Source organism: Leptinotarsa decemlineata, unplaced genomic scaffold (assembly GCF_025532065.1).
Source record: "Leptinotarsa decemlineata unplaced genomic scaffold, Ldec_3_MD MMD2_P_RNA_scaffold_2, whole genome shotgun sequence".
Taxonomy (NCBI): Eukaryota; Metazoa; Arthropoda; class Insecta; order Coleoptera; family Chrysomelidae; genus Leptinotarsa; species Leptinotarsa decemlineata.
In genome coordinates this window covers 21,792,653-21,814,487 of record NW_027412529.1, presented here as the reverse complement: position 1 = coordinate 21,814,487, position 21,835 = coordinate 21,792,653, and the positions used below count along the sequence as shown (strand labels likewise).

Below are 21,835 nucleotides of genomic sequence, written 5' to 3'. Positions count from 1 at the left end.
TACACACAGAAAAGCCCGCCGGAGGCGTGCAAATTTTTATGTTGTTGCACGCTTTGCTTAATACTAAAGTTAGGGCATGGGCATGACAATGCGTAAAACGTGCATGAGAAGCTATGGACTTTATTTTACTTTGTAAACCATTTAAATGGCCGGCCATGACCGCAGCCCTATCATAGGTTTGCACAATTAACTTTTGCCTAAAATTATAGGTGTCAGACTTACGAATTAAAAAATTAAACAAATCGTCAACTGTGCGCCCAGATGAAACATCATGAAAACCCATAAAACGTTCTATCACATTACCATCTTTGACATATCTAAAAACGATTGAAAGTTGTGATGTACAGGTAATATCGGTAGTTTCATCAATTTCCCATGCAAAAAAAGAAACACTTTCAATCTTCTTGCTTATATTTTCTTTAATAATATATGCCACACAGTCTATAAGCTCATTTTGGATGGTTTTTGAGGTGCCCGAAAAAACGCTACTGTTTAAAAAAGTGCCAAATTGTGAATCATTAAACATTAAAAGTTCATTGTAATTACCGCGGTAAATCGAATCTTCGGTTTCATCGTGTCCACTAAAAGCTAATTCTTGGGAACCCAAGTAAATCGTAATATCGATGTCTTTTTAAATTCGACTGATTTTCCCTAACCTGATTATTAAAAGAAATAAATTATGGCCTCTTTTTGAGCTGTATCTAAAGCTGTTGCTTTATTTTGTTTGCTAAACAATTTTAATTTACAAGACGAAAATATATGCTTCTTAGATTTAAAATTTCTTTCTGTAGAACGAGGTAAATTTTTTAAATCGGAGTATCCTATTTTAGACCACGTTTGGTATTCGGTTTGTACGGAAAATAAAACACGGCCGACAAAAAAGTTTTTCTCGTTTAATGGAGCCGGTTAACCAATCGCATCTATCGTACCAACTAATATTAAATCCTAGATTTTGTCGATTATCTGACGTTTTAATTGAAATCAAATTTGGTTGAGACCTTCCCAGAGTTTTAATAATGTAAAATTTATTATCATAAGATAAAAACTTAAAATTATTTGTCAGCAACCAATCGACTAAATCGTCAGATTTTTCAATTTCGTCCAACTTATCCATAATAAATGAAAAAAAACTTACCGAAAAGTAAAAACCTGAAAACACCTTGAAATTGAAAGAAAACGCTTTAAAACACATTGAAAAATATTACAAAAAAGCACTGCTATAATACAAATAACAAATATTACCAAGAAACACTAAAACGATTTACCGAAATATTTTTCAGTCCCGGTCCGTCACGGCATTCCGTCCGAATAATTAAATAAAAAACAAACGCAGTCACACACTAACGAAGACCAACTGGTGGCTGAAATTACAAATCGGGACGTATGTCGCTGGTTGGATCGGTCTCGTGGAGCCTGTGTTTTTTAAAGCGGTCGGAGGCTTGGCTCCCTTGCAACGTATGGCATTTATAATTTCGGGTTGATGGTTTATTCGTTATTCTTTCATGGGCGGTGCGTTTGAGTTTTGTTGTTGCAGGATACAGTGTGGTACGTATCCTGTGATAGTGTTTTTTCGGGCATATTATGTATTTATATTAGAAATTAATGGTAAAGTAATGATAACCAAGCATTTTTAGAAAAAAATAATTATAATTATTTGTCAATATCTTTTAATTTACTGCGATAAATAGCCTAAAATTTTATGGGGAGGCTAAGCCTCCCTTGCCTCCTCTGACGAGCCGCCGCTGTCAAGTAAATATTTTGAGAATGTTAACGCAAGCACTGCACTGTTTATCTGTGGCTGGACTTACCTGACCTCTTGAATGCTGTTGATATCCGCATCTGAAATAATTTCTCATGGCCATCAACACTCCCTGCACGAAGATTTCTCATGCTATAATCTCCCAATCTGTCGACAATATGATCTCGCTCCAAGTTGTTCTTGTTAAGTGTTTTTCAGAATCTGAATTACATGATGATTACTGATATTATTAGATTTTTTCTTTGCTAGATATAGAATTATATTCTTCTTTGCTTTGTGTCACTTTTCTAATACATAATGGCCGAGAGGATACTATTCAGTTAAGTTAAAATTGTTTTCACGGGAAAAAACTTTAAATGTGTACCTATATAGTATAAATATACTATAAATAGTATATATATAGTATAAATAGTATAATGGGCATTTAAGTTCTATAGTAGGTACTAATCCTCGTTTCTATTTACAATCTTAGTGAACATTGGTCGCCATGAGTTTTAAAATAATTCATCTTCGATTTGAATAAACGAAAAGTTATTCAATAAAAATGTTTCAGGATTATATCACTGATAAAAAAGGAAAGTATTTTTTTCATCAGACAGACATTTGAATTATACTAGTGTTCTGTAATTTATTCACAATCCGGCTGACCTACACTTTCTATATTATTAATTGAGGACAAGCAGAGATAACTTTCAGTCTCGATCGTGAAGTGATCATTGTCTCACACCTTACTACTACACGTTGATATCTTTAAAATAAAATGTTGATATTTTTTGTGACAATTTGTCTGGTTTTTACCTTTGTAGGTGAGTGTCTAAAAAAACAATATAATTTTTTTCAGACAACTTATTTTTTTATCGTATCTACGGAGCTGGTCCATATGTTTTTGAGTTAACATACTAGATACTAGATAATAAACTGAACCTAATTTTAAATTTCAGTGTCCACTAAAATACGTACTGATATCAGAAAATCAAGTAATACTTAGGTACCTATCAGATTTTCCAATGGAAATTATTGCCACTTTCGTGAATTTATAAATAGATGAAAGTTTACTAAATTGAAATACTATTGTTAGTAATGTATTTATCTCGAAACAATCATCTATGCTTTCACTTATGATTTCTTGTTGCATAACAAGTGATATATTAAAATTATGCATCATTTAAAAAATAATCGGCTTTACATATCTACTGAAGGCATAAAAAATTTTCATTCGGCCAAATAATTAGAAATTTACTCAATATTGGTTGGAATTCAATAAATTCCAGAACGAAAAGATTATATATTTACGGTATGCAGACATATGAAAAAAGTGTATTAAGAAAATGTGACCGATATCACAGACGCTAACTTCTCTTTCATTTTGTGCGCTTGCACTTTAATATAATTGGCAAGGCAGTTTACATCTATAGTACGACTATTTAGTGTCCTTATTGAATATGACATTAGAACTATTTCATTGACTGAACAGAATTTTGGTTTTTGCCACTTCCTAATTATTTGTGCAGTTCTACTTCATAGGTTAATCGGGATGTTTTAGAGTTCGGCAGAGCCGCACCATCTGACCTGAAAGACCACTGGTTGAGTGTGAATGTATGTGAGTCACAATAAACCCTTGCGGGTTGCGGTGGAGGGTCGAATAGACCCACTCACTTTGGACCTAACCTAACCTAACCTAATCGAGAATTTTTGAGATGAATCCCTATAACACACTCTCATAACCTGTAAATTCATAATTCTTATCAAAGTGGTTAAAGAAAAGCCGAACGACAGATTTCAATTAAGTCGAGTAGAATTTTTCAAATAAATGCCTATAGCATCCTCCCAACAATACGACAGTGACTTTTACGTTATTGATATCCAAAATCCACCTATCCCAATCGTTTGGTAAAACAAAAACCAAACGACAAAGTATATTAGGACAATGTTGAGGAGAATTTCTTTGAGTAAATGCCTGTAGCACCCCCCTGATGACCCGATAATAACTTTTGCGTTATCAATATTAAAACACTCATTTTTTCAATTGATTTGATTGAACAAAAACCGAACGACAAAGTTTGATTGGACAAAATTTAATAAACTTAGGAAGCTTTGTTTAAATGAATACCTGCATCTCTCTGACGACCCGACAATGACATTTTTTCTAATGGATAATGAATAACTCCTGATCAATAACTCTTGCGTTGTTTTAGTCAAAAATTTCAGTTTTCCAATTGATTTGGTTCAACAGAAACCGAACAACAGAGCTTATTAAAGTTGAGGAGAATTTTTATAATGATGTCTATAGCACTCCCTGACGATCCGAAGACTTTTGCGTTATTAGTAATATGAAATTCGAAATTTCAATAGATATCAAAAAAACAAAAACCGAACGAACAAGCTTAATAAATACACTTGAAGATAATTTTTTAAATAAATGCCTATAGCACACCCCTGATGACGGCAATGAGCGAGTTATGGATAACAGAAACTTCATCATTTCAATCATTTTGGTAAAAAAGAAACCGAATTAGACATTTATTCAAACAATTCCACCTAACTTTGGCTAAAGGTTTAAATAAATGTCTATAGCATCCCCCCAACGACCAAACAATGACTTTGGCGTTATGGATAACCCAAAGCTCCTTGCTGCAATCAATTTGGTGAAACAGTGACTTTTTTGCTGGAGAATAATAAAAAAAATAATTATTCCAACTGAAGTGGTAAAAAACAAATGACAAAGCTCAAAAAAAGGTGGGGAGAATTTTTGAAATAAATGTTTTGTCTATAGAACAGCCCTGACGACCCGACAATGAGTTTTGCGTTATGAATTTCGAAAGCCAATTGTTCCAATCCTTTCAAAAAACCGAACGATAAAGCTTTGAGCTTTGACCGACAAAGCACAATAAAGTAGGGATGAATTTTTGAAATAAATCTTTTTGGAGTGGAGTGGCAGTCGCCTGAGGGTGTGTTCATACTGTATTATCGTACACGTTATTCTATAGTTTTGTAAACTGTTTGATGAAAATCTCACAATGAAGTGTTACTTAAATATATTATGGATTTTCATCAAGTATTAGCCAATTCCATTAGTGGAATTATCGATTGTAGAAAAAATTATGAATACTGAACATTGAGTAAATGATATTTTCTGTTCATATGGAGATGTTCTTAATGCTCTTTATTTCTATGAAAAATGCCATTCATGATTCACTTAAATTTTTTTGGTACATCCCTTACTTTGCACGAGGTACTAGCCATATGAGTTGTAATCTATTATTCCAATTACACCAGGGAGACTTGTTGATAGAACCTACAACACAATTTCAAAGATTATCGTTTCATACCCATTTTTTAATACATAATTACTTTGTACACATTTCATAAGGTGAAGTTACTGGAGAGGTAAATACTTCGAAGCAATCAAGATATGTAATTTATTGAAAAGGGAGATTCGTTTTTCACTTCGAAAAACTTTGAACACAATCCTTCGTAAGGATATATTCTGATAATTCTTAAAATTGAAGACTGATTTTTTTTTCTGAATTACTCTTTGTAGGCTTAGAAAAGATCGTTGCTGAAATAATTCGAAAAAATCATTGTTCAATCTTTTATGAACAATCACAGATGTGAAAGCATTAAAAACGTGAAAATAATTTTTTTGGTTCATTAATAAAGAACCTACATGAAATGACTTTTTTAATATTCAACGAAAGTCATTTTTTGTGGAGGAAAAAATCAGTTTTTTATCGACCTTTTTTTGGGTAATGGTTACCTTCCACAATCTGAAAAAATATAAAAATTATAATGGAGAACTTTATACAAGTGTAGAAGGGCAAACTTTTTAGTTTACCCCGATAAGTTACTGCGTAAAAATCAAAGTATTTTTCACAAAGAAAAATCTTCTATTTATCAGTAACTTGTCGTATTTTACAATTTTGCCTATCAAAAAAATATTAAGAAATTATACTTATCTTTTACGTTTCGGAGGCCAAAATCTGCCTCCGTCTTCAGAAATGGATAAAAATTCGAATAAATATGCAGTTATTCCTTTTTTAAGAGCTTATTTCTTTACTTCTTCGACAGATGTCAAAGAAGTTTTGAAATATGAAATTATGTCAATGTTGTTGATTGACAACTGAAATATTCGATGTAATACAAGGTACTCTCCGATATCAGTTTATTGCCATTTCGCCACTATCCAAAGTTTTCTTCAAGATGGGTAGCCAAGTACGATCTATTTCTAAGGAGCTATTCGAGATACAATTCTCTCCAGACATGAGAATATACGCTGATTCTTTTAGCTTACGTCTCTTAGAATGAGGCTCATTGGTAATCTTTCTTGTCCTATTCCTTTCTTGTCTAAAATCAGACGGTGAACATCGGGTGGAATGGAATAGGACAAGAAAGATTACCAATGAGCCTCATTCTAAGAGACGTAAGCTAAAAGAATCAGCGTATATTCTCATGTCTGGAGAGAATTGTATCTCGAATAGCTCCTTAGAAATAGATCGTACTTGGCTACCCATCTTGAAGAAAACTTTGGATAGTGGCGAAATGGCAATAAACTGATATCGGAGAGTACCTTGTATTACATCGAATATTTCAGTTGTCAATCAACAACATTGACATAATTTCATATTTCAAAACTTCTTTGACATCTGTCGAAGAAGTAAAGAAATAAGCTCTTAAAAAAGGAATAACTGCATATTTATTCGAATTTTTATCCATTTCTGAAGACGGAGGCAGATTTTGGCCTCCGAAACGTAAAAGATAAGTATAATTTCTTAATATTTTTTTGATAGGCAAAATTGTAAAATACGACAAGTTACTGATAAATAGAAGATTTTTCTTTGTGAAAAATACTTTGATTTTTACGCAGTAACTTATCGGGGTAAACTAAAAAGTTTGCCCTTCTACACTTGTATAAAGTTCTCCATTATAATTTTTATATTTTTTCAGATTGTGGAAGGTAACCATTACCCAAAAAAAGGTCGATAAAAGACTTTTTTAAATTTTTCATTTTTATTATCTAAAAATCTAAAGCATTACATGCGTCTCATAAGCAGATGCATTGTTCGCGAGATGTTTTTTGATTCTGATTAATAATACAAATCCTAGAAAAAATCGTTCCTTGAAAAATGTTTACATTGCATTATATGACTGAATGATTATTTATTTTTTGTCAAAAAAAAATCAATAGCAAAAATTTTTTCTTAATCATATTCTGTTCACAAATGTTCACGCTTTTATAGGTAAAATTGAAACCTCTTGTGTAACATGAACTCATAGAAAATACTTTGGCCACACCAGAACAAAACACTTCTTCAAATGTGCGTTTCTTTACCAATTAAGTATCATCATGAGATAAAAAAAGTCTTTTTTATCTCCTGATGAAGCTAACGCGCGTCGAAAAACATTGTTTTGTTCTGGTGTGAGAAAAGTGTTCTAGGTACCACACTCTACTTCATTCGATTGTTAGAAAATAGATGAAAATATCCACAGGAATTTTTTTCAATTTTTTTCATTTCATTAAATTCACAAAGTGATACATGGTTTGGGCGTCGCTTTCACCAACTGAACCACTCGTTTGTACCCCTATTTTTATCACTTTATTAAAACTGTAAATACCGGTGCTATATTTCAGAAAGGCAGGACGTTTTATAGTGAAGTTCATGCTCTTTGAAAATCTTTGTTCCGATAGTTTTTGAGATACTCGTAAAAAAGAACACTCTTCCCTCACCGAAACAATAATGGTGTATCTCGATAAGAGTTTGACAGTTTTAGTCATCTACTGATAATGCTAACTTGATAAGCGCGTCGAGATTCAGCATTTTTGTTCTGTTGAGGTAAAAATGTTTCCAATAGATTTATTTCACGCCAGAGATTCCAAATTCTACTTATCGACCTCTTTCGTTCTTTAACTTAATTGTTCATAACTTTCAAACTATTTGTTTGCGCAAATTGGCTCGAATTGTCAATTACTCTGGATGAAATTAATATTGAATGACACCTCAGTCATTATTTTCTATGAAACTGAACTCAAATTTTGTGAAATGACACTTACAAACTAGACTGATAGGGACGTAAATCAGATGTACCTACTCAATCTCATAGGTAAACAGTTCCTCATGATACCATCATATATCTCACCTCAACAGGTGAGTTCTTACTACATTTCTCTAATTTTATTCAATTTCAATTAGTTTGAAATTCTGTGCTTGAAAAAAATTAAAAAGTATTCACCGTAGGTTGGACTTGAATTCAGGTCCAATGGCACTGAGGTCCAACATTCTAACAACTACGCAACTTTCAAAACAGTGTGACATAAAGCTATTCAAGTTTCTCAAAACTTTCATTTTGTTATCAAATGACGAACTCTTAAGAAAAATATTTTTTTGTCACAATAACACTAATTTACACTTCACATTACAAATTGCTGGTGGGGAACATTAATTTACACTTCACTTCATATATATACTTCACAAACTTTATACCTACTTCCAAACAAAATGTCATTTCAATAATTTTTGACGACTAAGAATATATTCTGATATGAGAAATTATCAATGTCATTGAAAATAATTGAAACATAAAGTAAAGTTATGAATTTGTTCATCTTCATAATTGAAGATTTTTTCAAAAGTACCTAATAGAAAAATGTGTTTTTTAAAGAGTCTCAATTCAAGTGTCCCGCCAAAGATGGACAATATGAGGATCCCCGGCAATGTGACAAATATTACGAATGTGTGGATGGTATTCCTACTAGTAAACTCTGTCCAGATGGTTTAGTTTTTGATCCTCTCATACGAAAAAGAAACAAGTGTGATCAAGCCTTCAACGTAGATTGTGAAGATCGTACTGAGCTCCGTAAGTATGGATAATTTATATTCCTAGATTCAAACGTTATTAGGTTCTACTTCTTATTTTATAGTTGTTACTACAATATTTTTGTGTAAAATTCTAGGTAAAGAATTATTACCGAAGTAGTGAAATATGAAACTGAAAAATTGATTTTCTAATTTCAGAGGAACCTCAGCCAAAAGGCGTTTGTCCAAGATTAAACGGTTTTTTTCCTCATGAAGATCCCGCTGTTTGTAATAAATTTTACAACTGTATTCAAGGAGAACATATTGAAATAACCTGCACTGCAGGATTACACTTCGATGAGTATTCTGGAACATGTGTATGGCCTGATTCAGCAGGAAGACAAGGATGTAACGCTCTGTCAAGTGAGTAGGGAAAAATAGGTAGAGCTGTACAGATTATTCACCTTCTCGTCTGTCGAATATCAACATTTATACTGAGACTGAATTGATTCCTTATACTTTCACTTACATCATTCTAGAGATCTTCACAAGACACATCTTACAATCAAAATTGAAAGTAATAAATTGAAAGAACAAATTTTAAATGAATTTTCTGCTTCAATCTTCATAGTGATACAGCGTGAGTCTGGTACATAATTTCTGATTGGAAAAAAATGTAAACTTGTATAAAATGTCATTCCTCGTCTAACTTGCTAGCAGTTCATCAGTATCTATTCTGAAAATAGGCTGCTTTTCATCTGAATATGATTGGAGTTTTTTCCCAACACCAAACCGTTAGTTTTAACACTTCGACACGTGTTTCGATCACCAAGTGATCATCTTCAAGAGGAAGATCAAACTAATCATACTCACGAAGCTATCCTAATTTATACCATAGATACCTGTTCTAGGTACCTGCGTCTTGAGTATCTCAAATTAATTTTACAATTTTCCTTATCTTCTTGTATTAAATTAATTTTACAATGTGTCCTAATATAATAGTTAGGTAAATCTAATAATTAAAATATTTCACAATATTGCCCTATCTATTGGTCTTTAATTGATTTTACAATGTGCCCTTATATAATAGTCAGGTAAATCTAATAAAAATATTATTTCAACAAGATTTATAGTATAGTATTAGATATTGGTCCACCATCGTTACTCATAATATTATTATGAATATTAAAATGAACATATTATTATGAATATTAATGGACATAATAATATTATGACTAATGATGGTGGACCAATACCTAATATCATACTATATAACTTGTTAAAATAATATTTTATGCCTTATCTAATAGTCTTCAATAAATTTTACAATGTGTCTTTATGTAATAGTAAGGTGAATCTTATAATTGAAATATTATAAGCTATATAAAATTGATTTCGCACACTGCCTAATCTACTACTCTTAAATTAATTTTACAATGTGTCCTTATCTAATAATTAAAATATTATGAGCTACCTATATAAAATTAATTTCACAATATTGCCCTATCTATTTGTCTTGAATTGATTTTACAATGTGTCCTTATGTAATGTTTAGATGTTATAGCTATATATAAAACAATTTTCAAGCTAGATAAAACCCGATTTCACAATATTGCCTATCTAAATTTATTTCTACAATGTGTCCTTATGTAATAGTCAGTAAATCTAATAATATTATTTTAACAAGCTATATAGTATGCTATTTGGTATTGGTCCGTCATCGTTATTCATAATATTATTATGTTTACTTATTTCTACACTCTCATAGGCATCTAGTTGCCTGTTGTTGTTAACTTGTCTAACTAATCTTCACGAACTGAAGTCTATGGAATGGTTTTGTTGCAAAATATGATGGGCGACCGCTGATTTTTCAGGTCTTCCATATTTTAAGTGTGCTATGTGTTCCTTATATCTTACTTTAATAGATCTTTTTGTCTCTCCATAATATTTTTTTAAGGAAATAGGTATGAAGGTAGTTTTTAAAACAAAGCATACACTACAGAGCCTTTTGGGAAGTCCAAAAGACAAAGTCGAGAATTCGGAAAAGTCTGGAATTTACGAAATTGAATGTAAGGACTGCGATGCAAAATATTATGGACAGACAAAAAGATCTATTAAAGTAAGATATAAGGAACACTTATGGCACACTTAAAATATGGAAGACCTGAAAAATCAGCAGTCGCCCATCATATTTTGCAACAAATCCATTCCATTGACTTCAGTTCATTAAGATTAGTTAGACAAGTTAACAACAACAAGCAACTAGATGCCTATGAGAGTGTAGAAATAAGTAAACATAATAATATTATGAATAACGATGACGGACCAATACCAAATAGCATACTATATAGCTTGTTAAAATAATATTATTAGATTTACTGACTATTACATAAGGACACATTGTAGAAATGAATTTAGATAGGCAATATTGTGAAATCGGGTTTTATATAGCTTGAAAATTGTTTTATATATAGCTATAACATCTAAACATTACATAAGGACATATTGTAAAATTAATAAATAAGGCAAATTGTAAAATTAATTTAAGACACCAAAGGTGTGGTATACCTGTATGGTATACCTGTATAGCATAAATAGGGTTAGCTTCGCAAGTTTTCCAGTTTGATCTTCCTCTTGAAGATGGTCACTTGGTGATCGAAACACCTGTCAAGGTGTTCAGTAATATTAATATCTTCAGTAATATTAAATCTCCATTGTTTATTTGAATGACAGAACCATCTTTAACCGAATATCCATAACACATGTCGTGATTGATGTGAATGATTTTGTCAGCAATTATGTATGCCATGTCTTGTTCTGACCAATTTTCTCTTTTGGGAGTACATATGCGACATCTAAAATTTCTGAAAACAGTTTTTTGTAATCCTGGTAAATATATGAACGGTTGAAAAAAATTTATCTGGATTGCTATAGTAGGTCAGCAAAATGTTTTGACATTTTAGAAAATTCGCTTCAGCTATATACTACGAGCAAAATGTCTGAAAACCAACTCATTCGTCATAAAATTATAAAATCTATGTACATTTCCAATATCAGACGTATTGCTATGATACCGACTACCTTTTTTTTGAACACAGCAGAAATAGCCTCGCACGCAATTGCTACACTTTTGACTGTTATTCCACACCTAGTCGGGTTCAGAATCATATAATCTAACGATTTTATACAGTTTCGGTCGTATTACTATGATACATGGTTTTGGTCGTCTACTACTAGAAATGATTTTAGTAAATTTGTTGAAGTTTGTCTGTGTTTTGACACAAAAAGGTAGGCAATTGAAAAACTTTGATCCAGCATATATAAGAGTTTTTTCATATAAACTTGTTTTATGTTGATTGAGCCTTAACATATTTATGGGATAACTGTACCAGTGCGAAGTCGTTTCGATATTATTTTTTCATTCTTCTTTACGTATATTAGACAATTGTACATGACAATTTATAAAAGTTGGCTTGCAGGATTCATTCCACTTTTTTGAGTCAAAAATCAAACGTATTACTCGTTTTTGTAAAACAAAAATTCGATTGATGTCGCTACTACTTATAATTGTACGATAAGATAGATTTGATCCAGGCATAATATATGCCAATTTGGGACTTTTTATCTAGAGTTACTTTGAGTTCTAGCATAGCATAAAAGTCTGTTTCGATATTTTAACAAGTATGCTCGAAATGTTTTTTCCAGTTGAAATTATTCAGACATCTGCTCACTGCGGTGTTAGAGTTAATAGTAGCGGCCGGTGAGCGTTTGATGACATGAGATTTAAGTTACCAGATCAGGCTGAAACTACACACACACATTCAGGGCCATATGCCATGCGACGTTACTAATGGTAGGGGGAGGTCCAGAATCGGATAGATTTTCCAAGATCCCCAAGCGACCCAAGATGATCAAATCTTTGCGGCTTTTGAAGTTGATTCGTAGGTGAAGAATCAAAATGCGGTTTCATGATAATGACGTGAGTCAAGGTCATGTAACGTCACACGCAACTCGAAGCCAAGTCATAAGCGGAGAGTAGAAAATGGGTTTCAATGTCAAAGCCAGTGTGGTGGCACTGGGAGGGGACAGTGGTGGGGGGAGGTTCAGAACTATCATCAGCACCCTACTTATAGTTGGTTCAAGTATTATACTCGGGGACAATTTATCTTTTTGTCACTTTATTGACTCTTCTTCATGAACTGAGAAGTGAGGTTGAAGATTGAAATCAAGTATGTTGTTCTGAGTCCATCACTCTATGATAACGGTTTTTAAAACAATAATTCATTCAATTGAATGAAAGTAAAAAAATGGTCATGTTATATTGAAATTAGTATCGGTGTCATATCCTTCAATGTATTTCTTCTTTCAGATACCTTGAAAGATGGTTTCAAGTGCCCGTCTGAAGGACAAAAAGATGCTAATGGAAATCTGGTTATTCATCCCAAATTTGCACATCCAACCGATTGCCAAAGATTTTATGTTTGCCTGAATGGCGTTGAACCTAGGGATTTGGGATGTCAAGTTGGCGAAGTTTACAACGAAGAAAGTCAAAGATGTGATGCTCCCGAAAACGTCCCCGGCTGGTGAGTACCCATATCAATAATTATCATGTATAATATCAAACAATCAAAACGTAAACATTTATCTGGTTCACCACCCATGTGATATAATGATATTCTTTAGCTTCAAAGCTACTTAATACAAATTTCAAATAGTTTTGAACAATTCATTACAACACAAAATATATAATTTTAATATTTTCATAAGTATACATTACTTTCAATATGAATATTTTGATAGAAATACCGAATTTCACAAAAATCAATGTTATTTTTCTCAAAAATTGTAGATCTACACTCTAAAATATTAACGAGTGTGTTTGGTCCAATAAAAACTCTAGACATTTTTCTGAATTTTCGCAACTCTTTTACGGTCCAATGGCAATATATTATAATGTTGCAAACCTTTACGAAAAAATTGATATCATCCAAAATTTGTATAATACCCTTTTCGAATATCTCATAGATTTTTTCATAAATGTATATGTGTCCGGGTTTTGATCCGTGTTTTTTGCTATTATCCTCAATAGGATTGATCTCACAACGTTTCGACAAAGTCTCATCTGTCATCTACCGGTGATTTCTGTTAAGTGTTTGGAAGTCGACCGACCTTACTCGGTCCGCTATCTACTATATAGGTAAAGTGATGTTACGTGTTCGGAAATCGGCCGACCATACTCGAACCGATCCCTACTATACTGGTAAAATGATGTTAACGTGTTCGATAGTAGACTGTCCTTACCCGCTCTACTACCTAATATATAAATGATGTTGACTTTTATTTGAGTTCTCTTTCTTCTTGAATTAACCTTTTTTCCCCGTGAAGGTTTGAAATGTTAAATCTAAAGTTCTCACGTACAGGAATATGCTGAACTGATTTTCGGGTTTTTGACCCGTGTTATGTGCTAATATCTTCAATCTAGCGACGTTTCGACAAAGTCTAATCCCCTGGCTATTACTGTTACGTGTTCGGAAGTCGGCTAACCATACTCGAACCGATCCCTACTATACTGGTAAAATGATGTTTACGTGTTTGACTGTCCTTACCCGCTCTACTACCTGATATATAAATGATGTTGAATTTCACCTGAGTTCTTCTTCTTCTTGAATTAACCTCTTCTTCCCGTAAAGGTTTGAAATGTTAAATCTAAAGTTCTCACGGATAGGAATGTGCTGAACTGGTTTTCGGGTTTTTGACCCGTATTATATGCTAATATCTTCAATCTAGCGACGTTTCGACACAGTCTCATTTGTCATCCTCTGGCTATTACTGTTACGTGTTCGGAAGTCGGCCGACCATACTGGAACCGGTCTCTACTATTGGTTCGAGTATATATACCTTAAACCCACTCATATGGGATAATATCTGAATCACGAAGCGAACCATCGCCAATCTACCCAGACAGAAATCGTCAAGACCCTAATTGATCGTATATTCAGGCTCTATAACACGAAGGAAAATGGTTTGGCTAGTGGAACAGACTTAGTCTAAAGTCCCGCAAGAAAGATAGAGCATGTTGGGACTCATCAACATAACATCAAGTGGTCCAAAGCTGGGACCATCTACAGAAAGGAACACTGGTTTGGGAGGAAGATCAAAGAAGCTGCATACATGTTGACCAACATCGCCAGGCTAGTGTGTAGATACGCAACATTTATACAATCTACGTTGCACTGAACTGAAAAGCGAGTGGAAAGAGAGAAGAGAGATGAAAGCGCCCAAGTGACATGTAAATAGTTTCGACAATCAGGAATAATCCAGTGATCATCCGGAGACGGTTGTGGATACTAACAATCGAACGCTTTGGGTTGAGCCTCTTCCTCATTTTAATTTTATAATTCATCTTGAATATTTAGTTTTACTGTATTTTCGTTTCACTTTTTTATTGTTTGTATATAATTTCCATCATCAATTAGCCCTTATATAGCACCCCTGTAGGTAATAATAGAGGTACTTGGATTGATTGAGTACCTAAATTTTGTTTACTAGTTACAATGCGGATATGCTAATTTGAAAACCGGTGAGTAAACTAAATCGATTTGATCATTCAACAGGTTGAACTCGCAATGTTTATGTTTGTGAATTTATTTCACATCACAATTTGTTTTTTTTTTACATTCAATTCGACATTCAATTCAATTTTATTTCATTTTTTCTGCCATAGATTTCGACTTCCACTTCAGACAATGAAAGGTTCGAATCTGTTATATTCTCCAAGTATTTTGGTCTCCAAAACTGTGAAATGCTTTCACCAGTTCACCCTCCGTTTTGGCGTCAAGAGGAAGTGGTAACAACTGATGATTATTTTCAATATCAGGTCTCATGTTTGGCGGTAGAAATCATATCAAAGTTTTATTGTAGAAATGAGTAATTTTTAATATATTTGATTTGAAGTATTGTTACCACCAAAAAGCTACTCAAATCAGTAAAGTAACTGAATATGGTTGATTTCAACAATCAAATCCAAACAAGTTGAAACTCTTTTGATCCAGGTCTTTTGTTGTTGTGTCAATAGATTGTTGAAAATCAATACATAAAATGAAAAAGTAACTGATCACTGTCTGCAATACAACCAAAAACAATTATTGTCTATGCTTTTGTGCGCGCTAATCTCAAAAATTGCCTGGGGAGCGGTTTTCACAAGTGTATTGTAGTAAACTATTGTCAGTCATTATTTGGAGTATACAGTGTGTAAAAGCCAAATGGAATAAATTCATTATTTCGGTTACTGTACATATTTGAAAGAACTCCCGAAACACGGTAAATGTAGATAATAATTTGACATTCTTCAACGTACAAATGTCACCCCTACCATAATGTCCATAATCGTTAGCCCAGCCATTGTTGATTAAAACAGTACGAATGTTTTGAATTACCGCCATTTCAATATGACAGCTACGCTTGCGCTTGTCTTATGATGAAAAGGCCTATTGGGAAATGTTGTATCGAGGTATTGCCGGACATTAACTTGGTAATGTAGTGGTGCTCCATCCTGCTGAAACCATATCGTATTCACTGGAACTTGAGGGTTTCCTGGATCAGGATATAAATTTGCTAAACTTGGAATGACATCATTTTGAAGTAGTGCCAAATAATTATCACCATTCAAGTTGCCCTCAATGAAAAAGGGACCAATGATATGATTTTTTAAAATCCCTACCCAAACATTAGCCTCTTCTCTCATCCAGTGAGGGTTTTCAGTTGATCAGTAGCGGCAATTTTGCCGATTAGCATGACCGCTAAGAGACAAATTACACTCATTAGAAAACATAACGTCTTCTAATTGAATATTATTGTTATCCAACATATGGCATATGGCATCACTGGCAATCTACTGAACTGGCTCTATAGCTTCTTAACGGGTAGGTATCAATGGGTTAAAATTGGCAATTACACTTAAGATAGTATTGAAGCTCATTCTGGGATTCCTCAGGGAAGCCACTGTGGCCCCCTACTTTTCAACCTATTTGTCAATGACATTGCCCTAAGTATTGAGTATTCTCAAATTCTACTATTTGCTGACGATTCAAAAATATTGAAAATGAAATTAATTGTCATCAACTTCAGAGTGATATCAATAACCTTGTACATTGGTGCAATTCCAATGGAAGGAATCTGAACCTCAATAAATGCTTCTTTATAAATTATAATAGAAATCATACTTCCGTAGACTTTTCATACTCTCTTAATTCATTAGACCTAGAACGGGTATCTCAAATAAAAGACTTGGGGGTTTTATTGGATGATGAACTATCGTTTTCTCAACACATTATAATGATCTCCCTGAAAGCACGTAAGATGCTAAGTTATATCAAGAGAGTATCCAGAGACCTTTCAGTCAACGCCTTCAAAGTTCTCTACTGTGCATTTGTCCGTTCAATCTTGGAATATGCGTCGGTGGTATGGAACCCTCACTATCAAACTTATATTAATATGCTGGAAACGATTCAACACAAATTTTTAAAATCTTCTGCATACAAATTAGGAATCCATGTATACAATTATGAATATGATTATCCAGCCCTATGTTCATCTTTGAATATAACTACTCTGGTGAACAGAAGAATTGAAATTGGCTCATGATTTTTGTTCAAGTTGCTGGCTGGTGAAGTTTATTCACCAGATCTCTTGTCTCATATTGATTTTAAAATTAATACCTCTGGTACTAGGTCAAATGACACCTTTCATAATAAATACCATTACCGTAACCCTTTATCAACAATGGTAAGGAATGCAAATAAAGTAGATTTGAACTACTTCGGCATACCCTATCCTACTTTCAAACGAGAACTAAAAAATATAAAAGATAAAGACATACACTTGGCCTACACTGTTTGAATGAGAGATCTCCTTAATCTCTTAAGATTATAATGATGCAGTGAATGAATATTTTATATGTATGTGTGTATTTATGTGTTTATCTATATTTATGTATATATATTTTATTTTCATTATTTTTATTTTTATATTTTATAAGATCACAATTTAAAATAAATGTATATAACTTTTCTCTGTAGTAAAATTATGTTTTGTAGGTATATATATTCAAGACCGCAAATTTAATATTAACTTGTACAATGCTGTAATGGACATTCCAAAAATAAAATAAATAAATAAAAATAAATAAATGTCCATCCTTTGCTCACAATAATAAGTTCTTCTATCAAAATCGTCTTCCATGAGCTCCTGAGTAGGTATCATTTCATAGGGGTGCATTTTATTTTATGTTAATATGTTTACTATCGATGTATGGCTAACGTTGAATGTAGTGGATGCCTATCTACTCGATGTATGTGGGTTTTCCTCAAAGTCAAGCATCACATCTAATTTGAGTTCATCACTCATTGCGTTGGCAGCTGCTTTTTTTATCTGCCCCACATGACCAACCTCGCGAAACTGCTTCTCTATTTTGCTTATTGTTCCTTGAGATATGGGCGGTAAATTAGGAAATTTCTCATGAAATAGATGAGCTACTTCCTGTTGTGTTCGGGTTTTATCTCCGTAACCAATCATTTGTAAAATTGTTATTTTATGCATTTCCGTTAATATAATCATTTGTCAGACTTGAAGTTAACGAACTCTAAACCTAAATTAAAAAACTGACAACTAATGTTGTAAGATACAAAACAAATTGACAAGGCGTTTTAAACTAACGTTGCCACGGAAATGATTTAGTTTTTTAAAGGATACCATCGAAAATGAACATTGCTATGGTTTTTGCTTACTTTCTTATTATCAATACCTCAACATGAAATGAGTTTTGAGTATATTGCAATAAGTTTTGAGTGTATTTTATCGAATTTCAGTAACCACATGATTTTAATTTATTTTATCTTAATTGTTGCAATAAACATTTTTGAACAAAGAATGAAGAGAACTTTCAAACGATATATCACAAGTCTATACTTCCCATTTAAAAAATTAGGGGTTGTACCTGTTATTCGACGGGGTTTGAAGGTAGGGGTAGCATTTTTACGTTGGAGCATGTTAAACTATAATTTAAATTTGACGTGTTTCGAGATTTTGTTAAAATATGTACTGAATAATGAATTTATTCCATTTGGCTTTTACACATTGTATAATATTGAAACACGAAAATGTCATTTTGCCGATATGTCTTATTTTTTTCCAGTCACAAAACTCCGCAATTGTAAATTCCTAATACCATTCAAGATGCAGAAGTCAGTTTACATCCTATCATGACCACCTGGATGCAATACTGAAAATAACCCTAAAAAAATTGAATAAGCGAAAAAACTTCAAGAATTGTAATATTATGATCCAGAATAGTTTCAAAAATTCAAAAATGTTGAGAAATAAAACATGTTCCATTTGAATATTCCAAACTGAAGTTATTTCCAGTGAAACCGGAAGTTACTGGAAAGTGAGGACTATGCAAAATATCTTGTCTCACATATCAGTTACTTAAATGAAATGAATAAAAATACTTTTATCTAAATACCACTGGTAAATTTAATTTAAGTCATCAATCACACAGCATATCAGTTACCTATTACCAAAATCTCATTTTGATATAACTTACATCTGTAATAGGGCAAATCATAATTTCTGAATGAAGTCATGACTTGTCTAATACATTCGTTGACTCCTGGCATACATCTAGTTCAAAGGTTGCATTATTGACGATTCCTAAATAAACATATACAAACTCTATACAGAGATGTGTAGTTAATGCAAATAAGTAACTTTCACACACAAACTGGAAGAAAGAGCCCTATCGAAACAAATAATTCTATATAGACATAGAATTACACGAAAGAAAAAATACTTTCTAAACAACGACTTTCTAATGAACATAAAATTAAACAAAAGACATTTTTTCAGTTATGGAATTGAATCAGATATCATTCGCAGGATTGCTACACAATATAACATTTGAACGAGGTAAACTTACATTTACATGGAACACTGTCATCCTCGATGGCGGACATCCGATGTTTCGGAATAAGACACTTGCCTTCAGCACTAATTTGGATAACATATGGATATAAGATGAAGCACTCAATTCATTCATTAAATCAAGACTTTTTATCACGAATGAGTGAAATCTACTTATGCCATAGATGAAAGTATGTAATGGCATTCATTCACTCGTTTGATTCAATCCCAGCCATAGGAATCTTATTTTAATCGAGGGGGTATATTTTTTTTGAGAAATTGATTTTTGGGAAGAAAAAGTCCAATTGAAACAACTACTTTTTACATTCGTATTGCCCATTTTCAAACAATTTTATGAAAAATTCATATGAGAGTTTGTAATGTTCTAACCATTTTCTGATTTTTTTTTCAGTGAAGATTGGTACAAGGAAGAATCCACAGCAGCAGTTGGAAAGACGGGAAAGAAAAATTAATCGTAGATTACAGAAATGTCTGTATTATTATAACTGTAGTTTTACCCGTATTTTTTAAATAAAATAAACTAAAAATGGTAAAAATAACAATTTTCACCTATAAAAAGTTTAAAATCATTATTTTCGAAACTAGAAAGAGAAAAATATGATAGAACTAACCGATACTTGATGCAAATAATCTATTTAAACGTATTGAAAAAACACATTTTATTGTGAAATTTTCACTTGAAAGTTTACAAAACCGCGACACGTGTTTCGCTATACGTCACAAGTATTGTTTCGTCCGCTAAAAATAGAAATTATTGAGTAGTTTTCGGGTGTTTCACTGATTGTTGACCTCAATTCATAAAAACGATGAAATAGTTGAAGGTCAGGCAACGTTTACAAGATGCCATTATTTTATACAAGGCCTGAAATTAATTTTGAAACTATAAATTTTTTTGACGAATTTGACACTTTGTAAAAAAGGGCTCTTAATGAAATTGACTAAAACAGTAACCAGCATATACAGATTAGGCACTAACCCAACAACAACATCATACGTACCTACCTCACAACTACCCGTTCCCAGTTTGTCCGAAAAATTGAGACGAATCGGTTATAGACATAATCACGGACGTCGCGTGGGTGTGGCGACCGAAGCGATCCAGGGGGCGCCGCCGGGGGTAAAAAAATTCATGCTGGTGTTATCTACTATTATTAATAAGCACTCAGACAACTGTGTCGGTCTCAGTATTATACAATTGATGCATTTTTGAGTGCGTAACATTCTGTATGTCTATGCATAATTGATAATGCAAAAGATTACTCAGTCCCAGCAACTGTGAGTGTATATTGACGAGCAGCGCTGCGCTGCTAACCAAACCAATAATACATTACACAAGCTTGCGAATCCAAATCTGACAGATGACAGTGACACACCACACTCACAGCGACACGCGCCGCATCGGCGCGCCCCCACCGCTCCACAAACTAAACTTAGCCAGTCGTCACTTATCACTCAGACACAGTATACTTCTAAAGTATACTGTGACTCAGCAGTCAGTCGCTGGCTTCATTCAGTACGCGTCAGACCGAGTCGTCACTCATCAGTCAGACGCTGACTGCATTCAGTACGCGTCAGACACCGTTGTTGTGATTTGTGAAGCGCATAGTGTCATAATGACAGTTCACACAGTCTGTGTGTGTGTTAAGTGTGGTATGGTGCCTAGAGATAAAGTTATGTGACTAGTTGAAAAGTCAAGCATTATTATGTCGAAAACGTTGTCAGGGGCACAAAAGAGAAAGTTGAACAAGGAAAGTGAGTTAGCGAATTAGGCTTCATTAAGTAAAGTGCCAAAACTAACCATAATGACAATAAAAGAGTGATAACACTCAACAGACACTGAAATTGAAATAATTTCAAATCGGAGCTGGTGCCGGTAATTATTTCAGATCCACAACGTGGCCAGCGCATATTATGCATATTCACCAGCTGAATAGTCTAAAGAAGACCGTGAATACCTACAAATAACGACAATAGGCACTTTTCAAACCAATCTCCATATCGGATCTTGGAAAATGGAGAAAGAATATCAAAGAGATGGTTGATTTATTTTGAAAAATCAGATGCTGTTTCTGTTGTAGAGTATTTAATCCATCATCAAAGTCAAATTTTGGTGAAGCAATGGGTTTTAACGACTAGAAAAATTTGACAGACCGTTTAAAATCCTATGAGTTGTCACCAGACCATTTCAAAAATATGTCTGAATGATTTGAGCAGAAAAAAGAATGAGCATTTTTCCTGAAGTACGAAAAATCACTCACTAGCAGCGCTAGTAGTTCGGTAGGGACAAACACTTCCTAATCCTCAT

The 21,835-nt window shown here is 33.2% G+C and overlaps 1 protein-coding gene across 1 annotated transcript; it reads left to right on the top strand.

The window, feature by feature from the left end:
• Positions 1-2,423: 2,423 nt before the first annotated feature.
• Positions 2,424-21,645, top strand: Cpap3-a1 (cuticular protein analogous to peritrophins 3-A1). The gene is made up of 5 exons (XM_074185523.1): positions 2,424-2,565; positions 8,417-8,611; positions 8,770-8,973; positions 12,920-13,133; positions 19,922-21,645. Exons 1-5 carry the CDS (start codon positions 2,520-2,522, stop codon positions 19,980-19,982), a joined length of 720 nt encoding a protein of 239 aa, XP_074041624.1. The 5' UTR covers positions 2,424-2,519; the 3' UTR covers positions 19,983-21,645.
• The last annotated feature ends 190 nt before the right edge of the window (positions 21,646-21,835 follow it).

Excerpts from the sequence above, each read along its gene's own strand:
- Cpap3-a1 (XM_074185523.1), top strand. The coding sequence starts at position 2,520 with ATGTTGATATTTTTTGTGACAATTTGTCTGGTTTTTACCTTTGTAG. Across the intron at positions 2,566-8,416 it reads TCTGGTTTTTACCTTTGTAG|AGTCTCAATTCAAGTGTCCC; the intron begins GTGAGTGTCTAA and ends TGTTTTTTAAAG. Across the intron at positions 8,612-8,769 it reads TGAAGATCGTACTGAGCTCC|AGGAACCTCAGCCAAAAGGC; the intron begins GTAAGTATGGAT and ends TTCTAATTTCAG.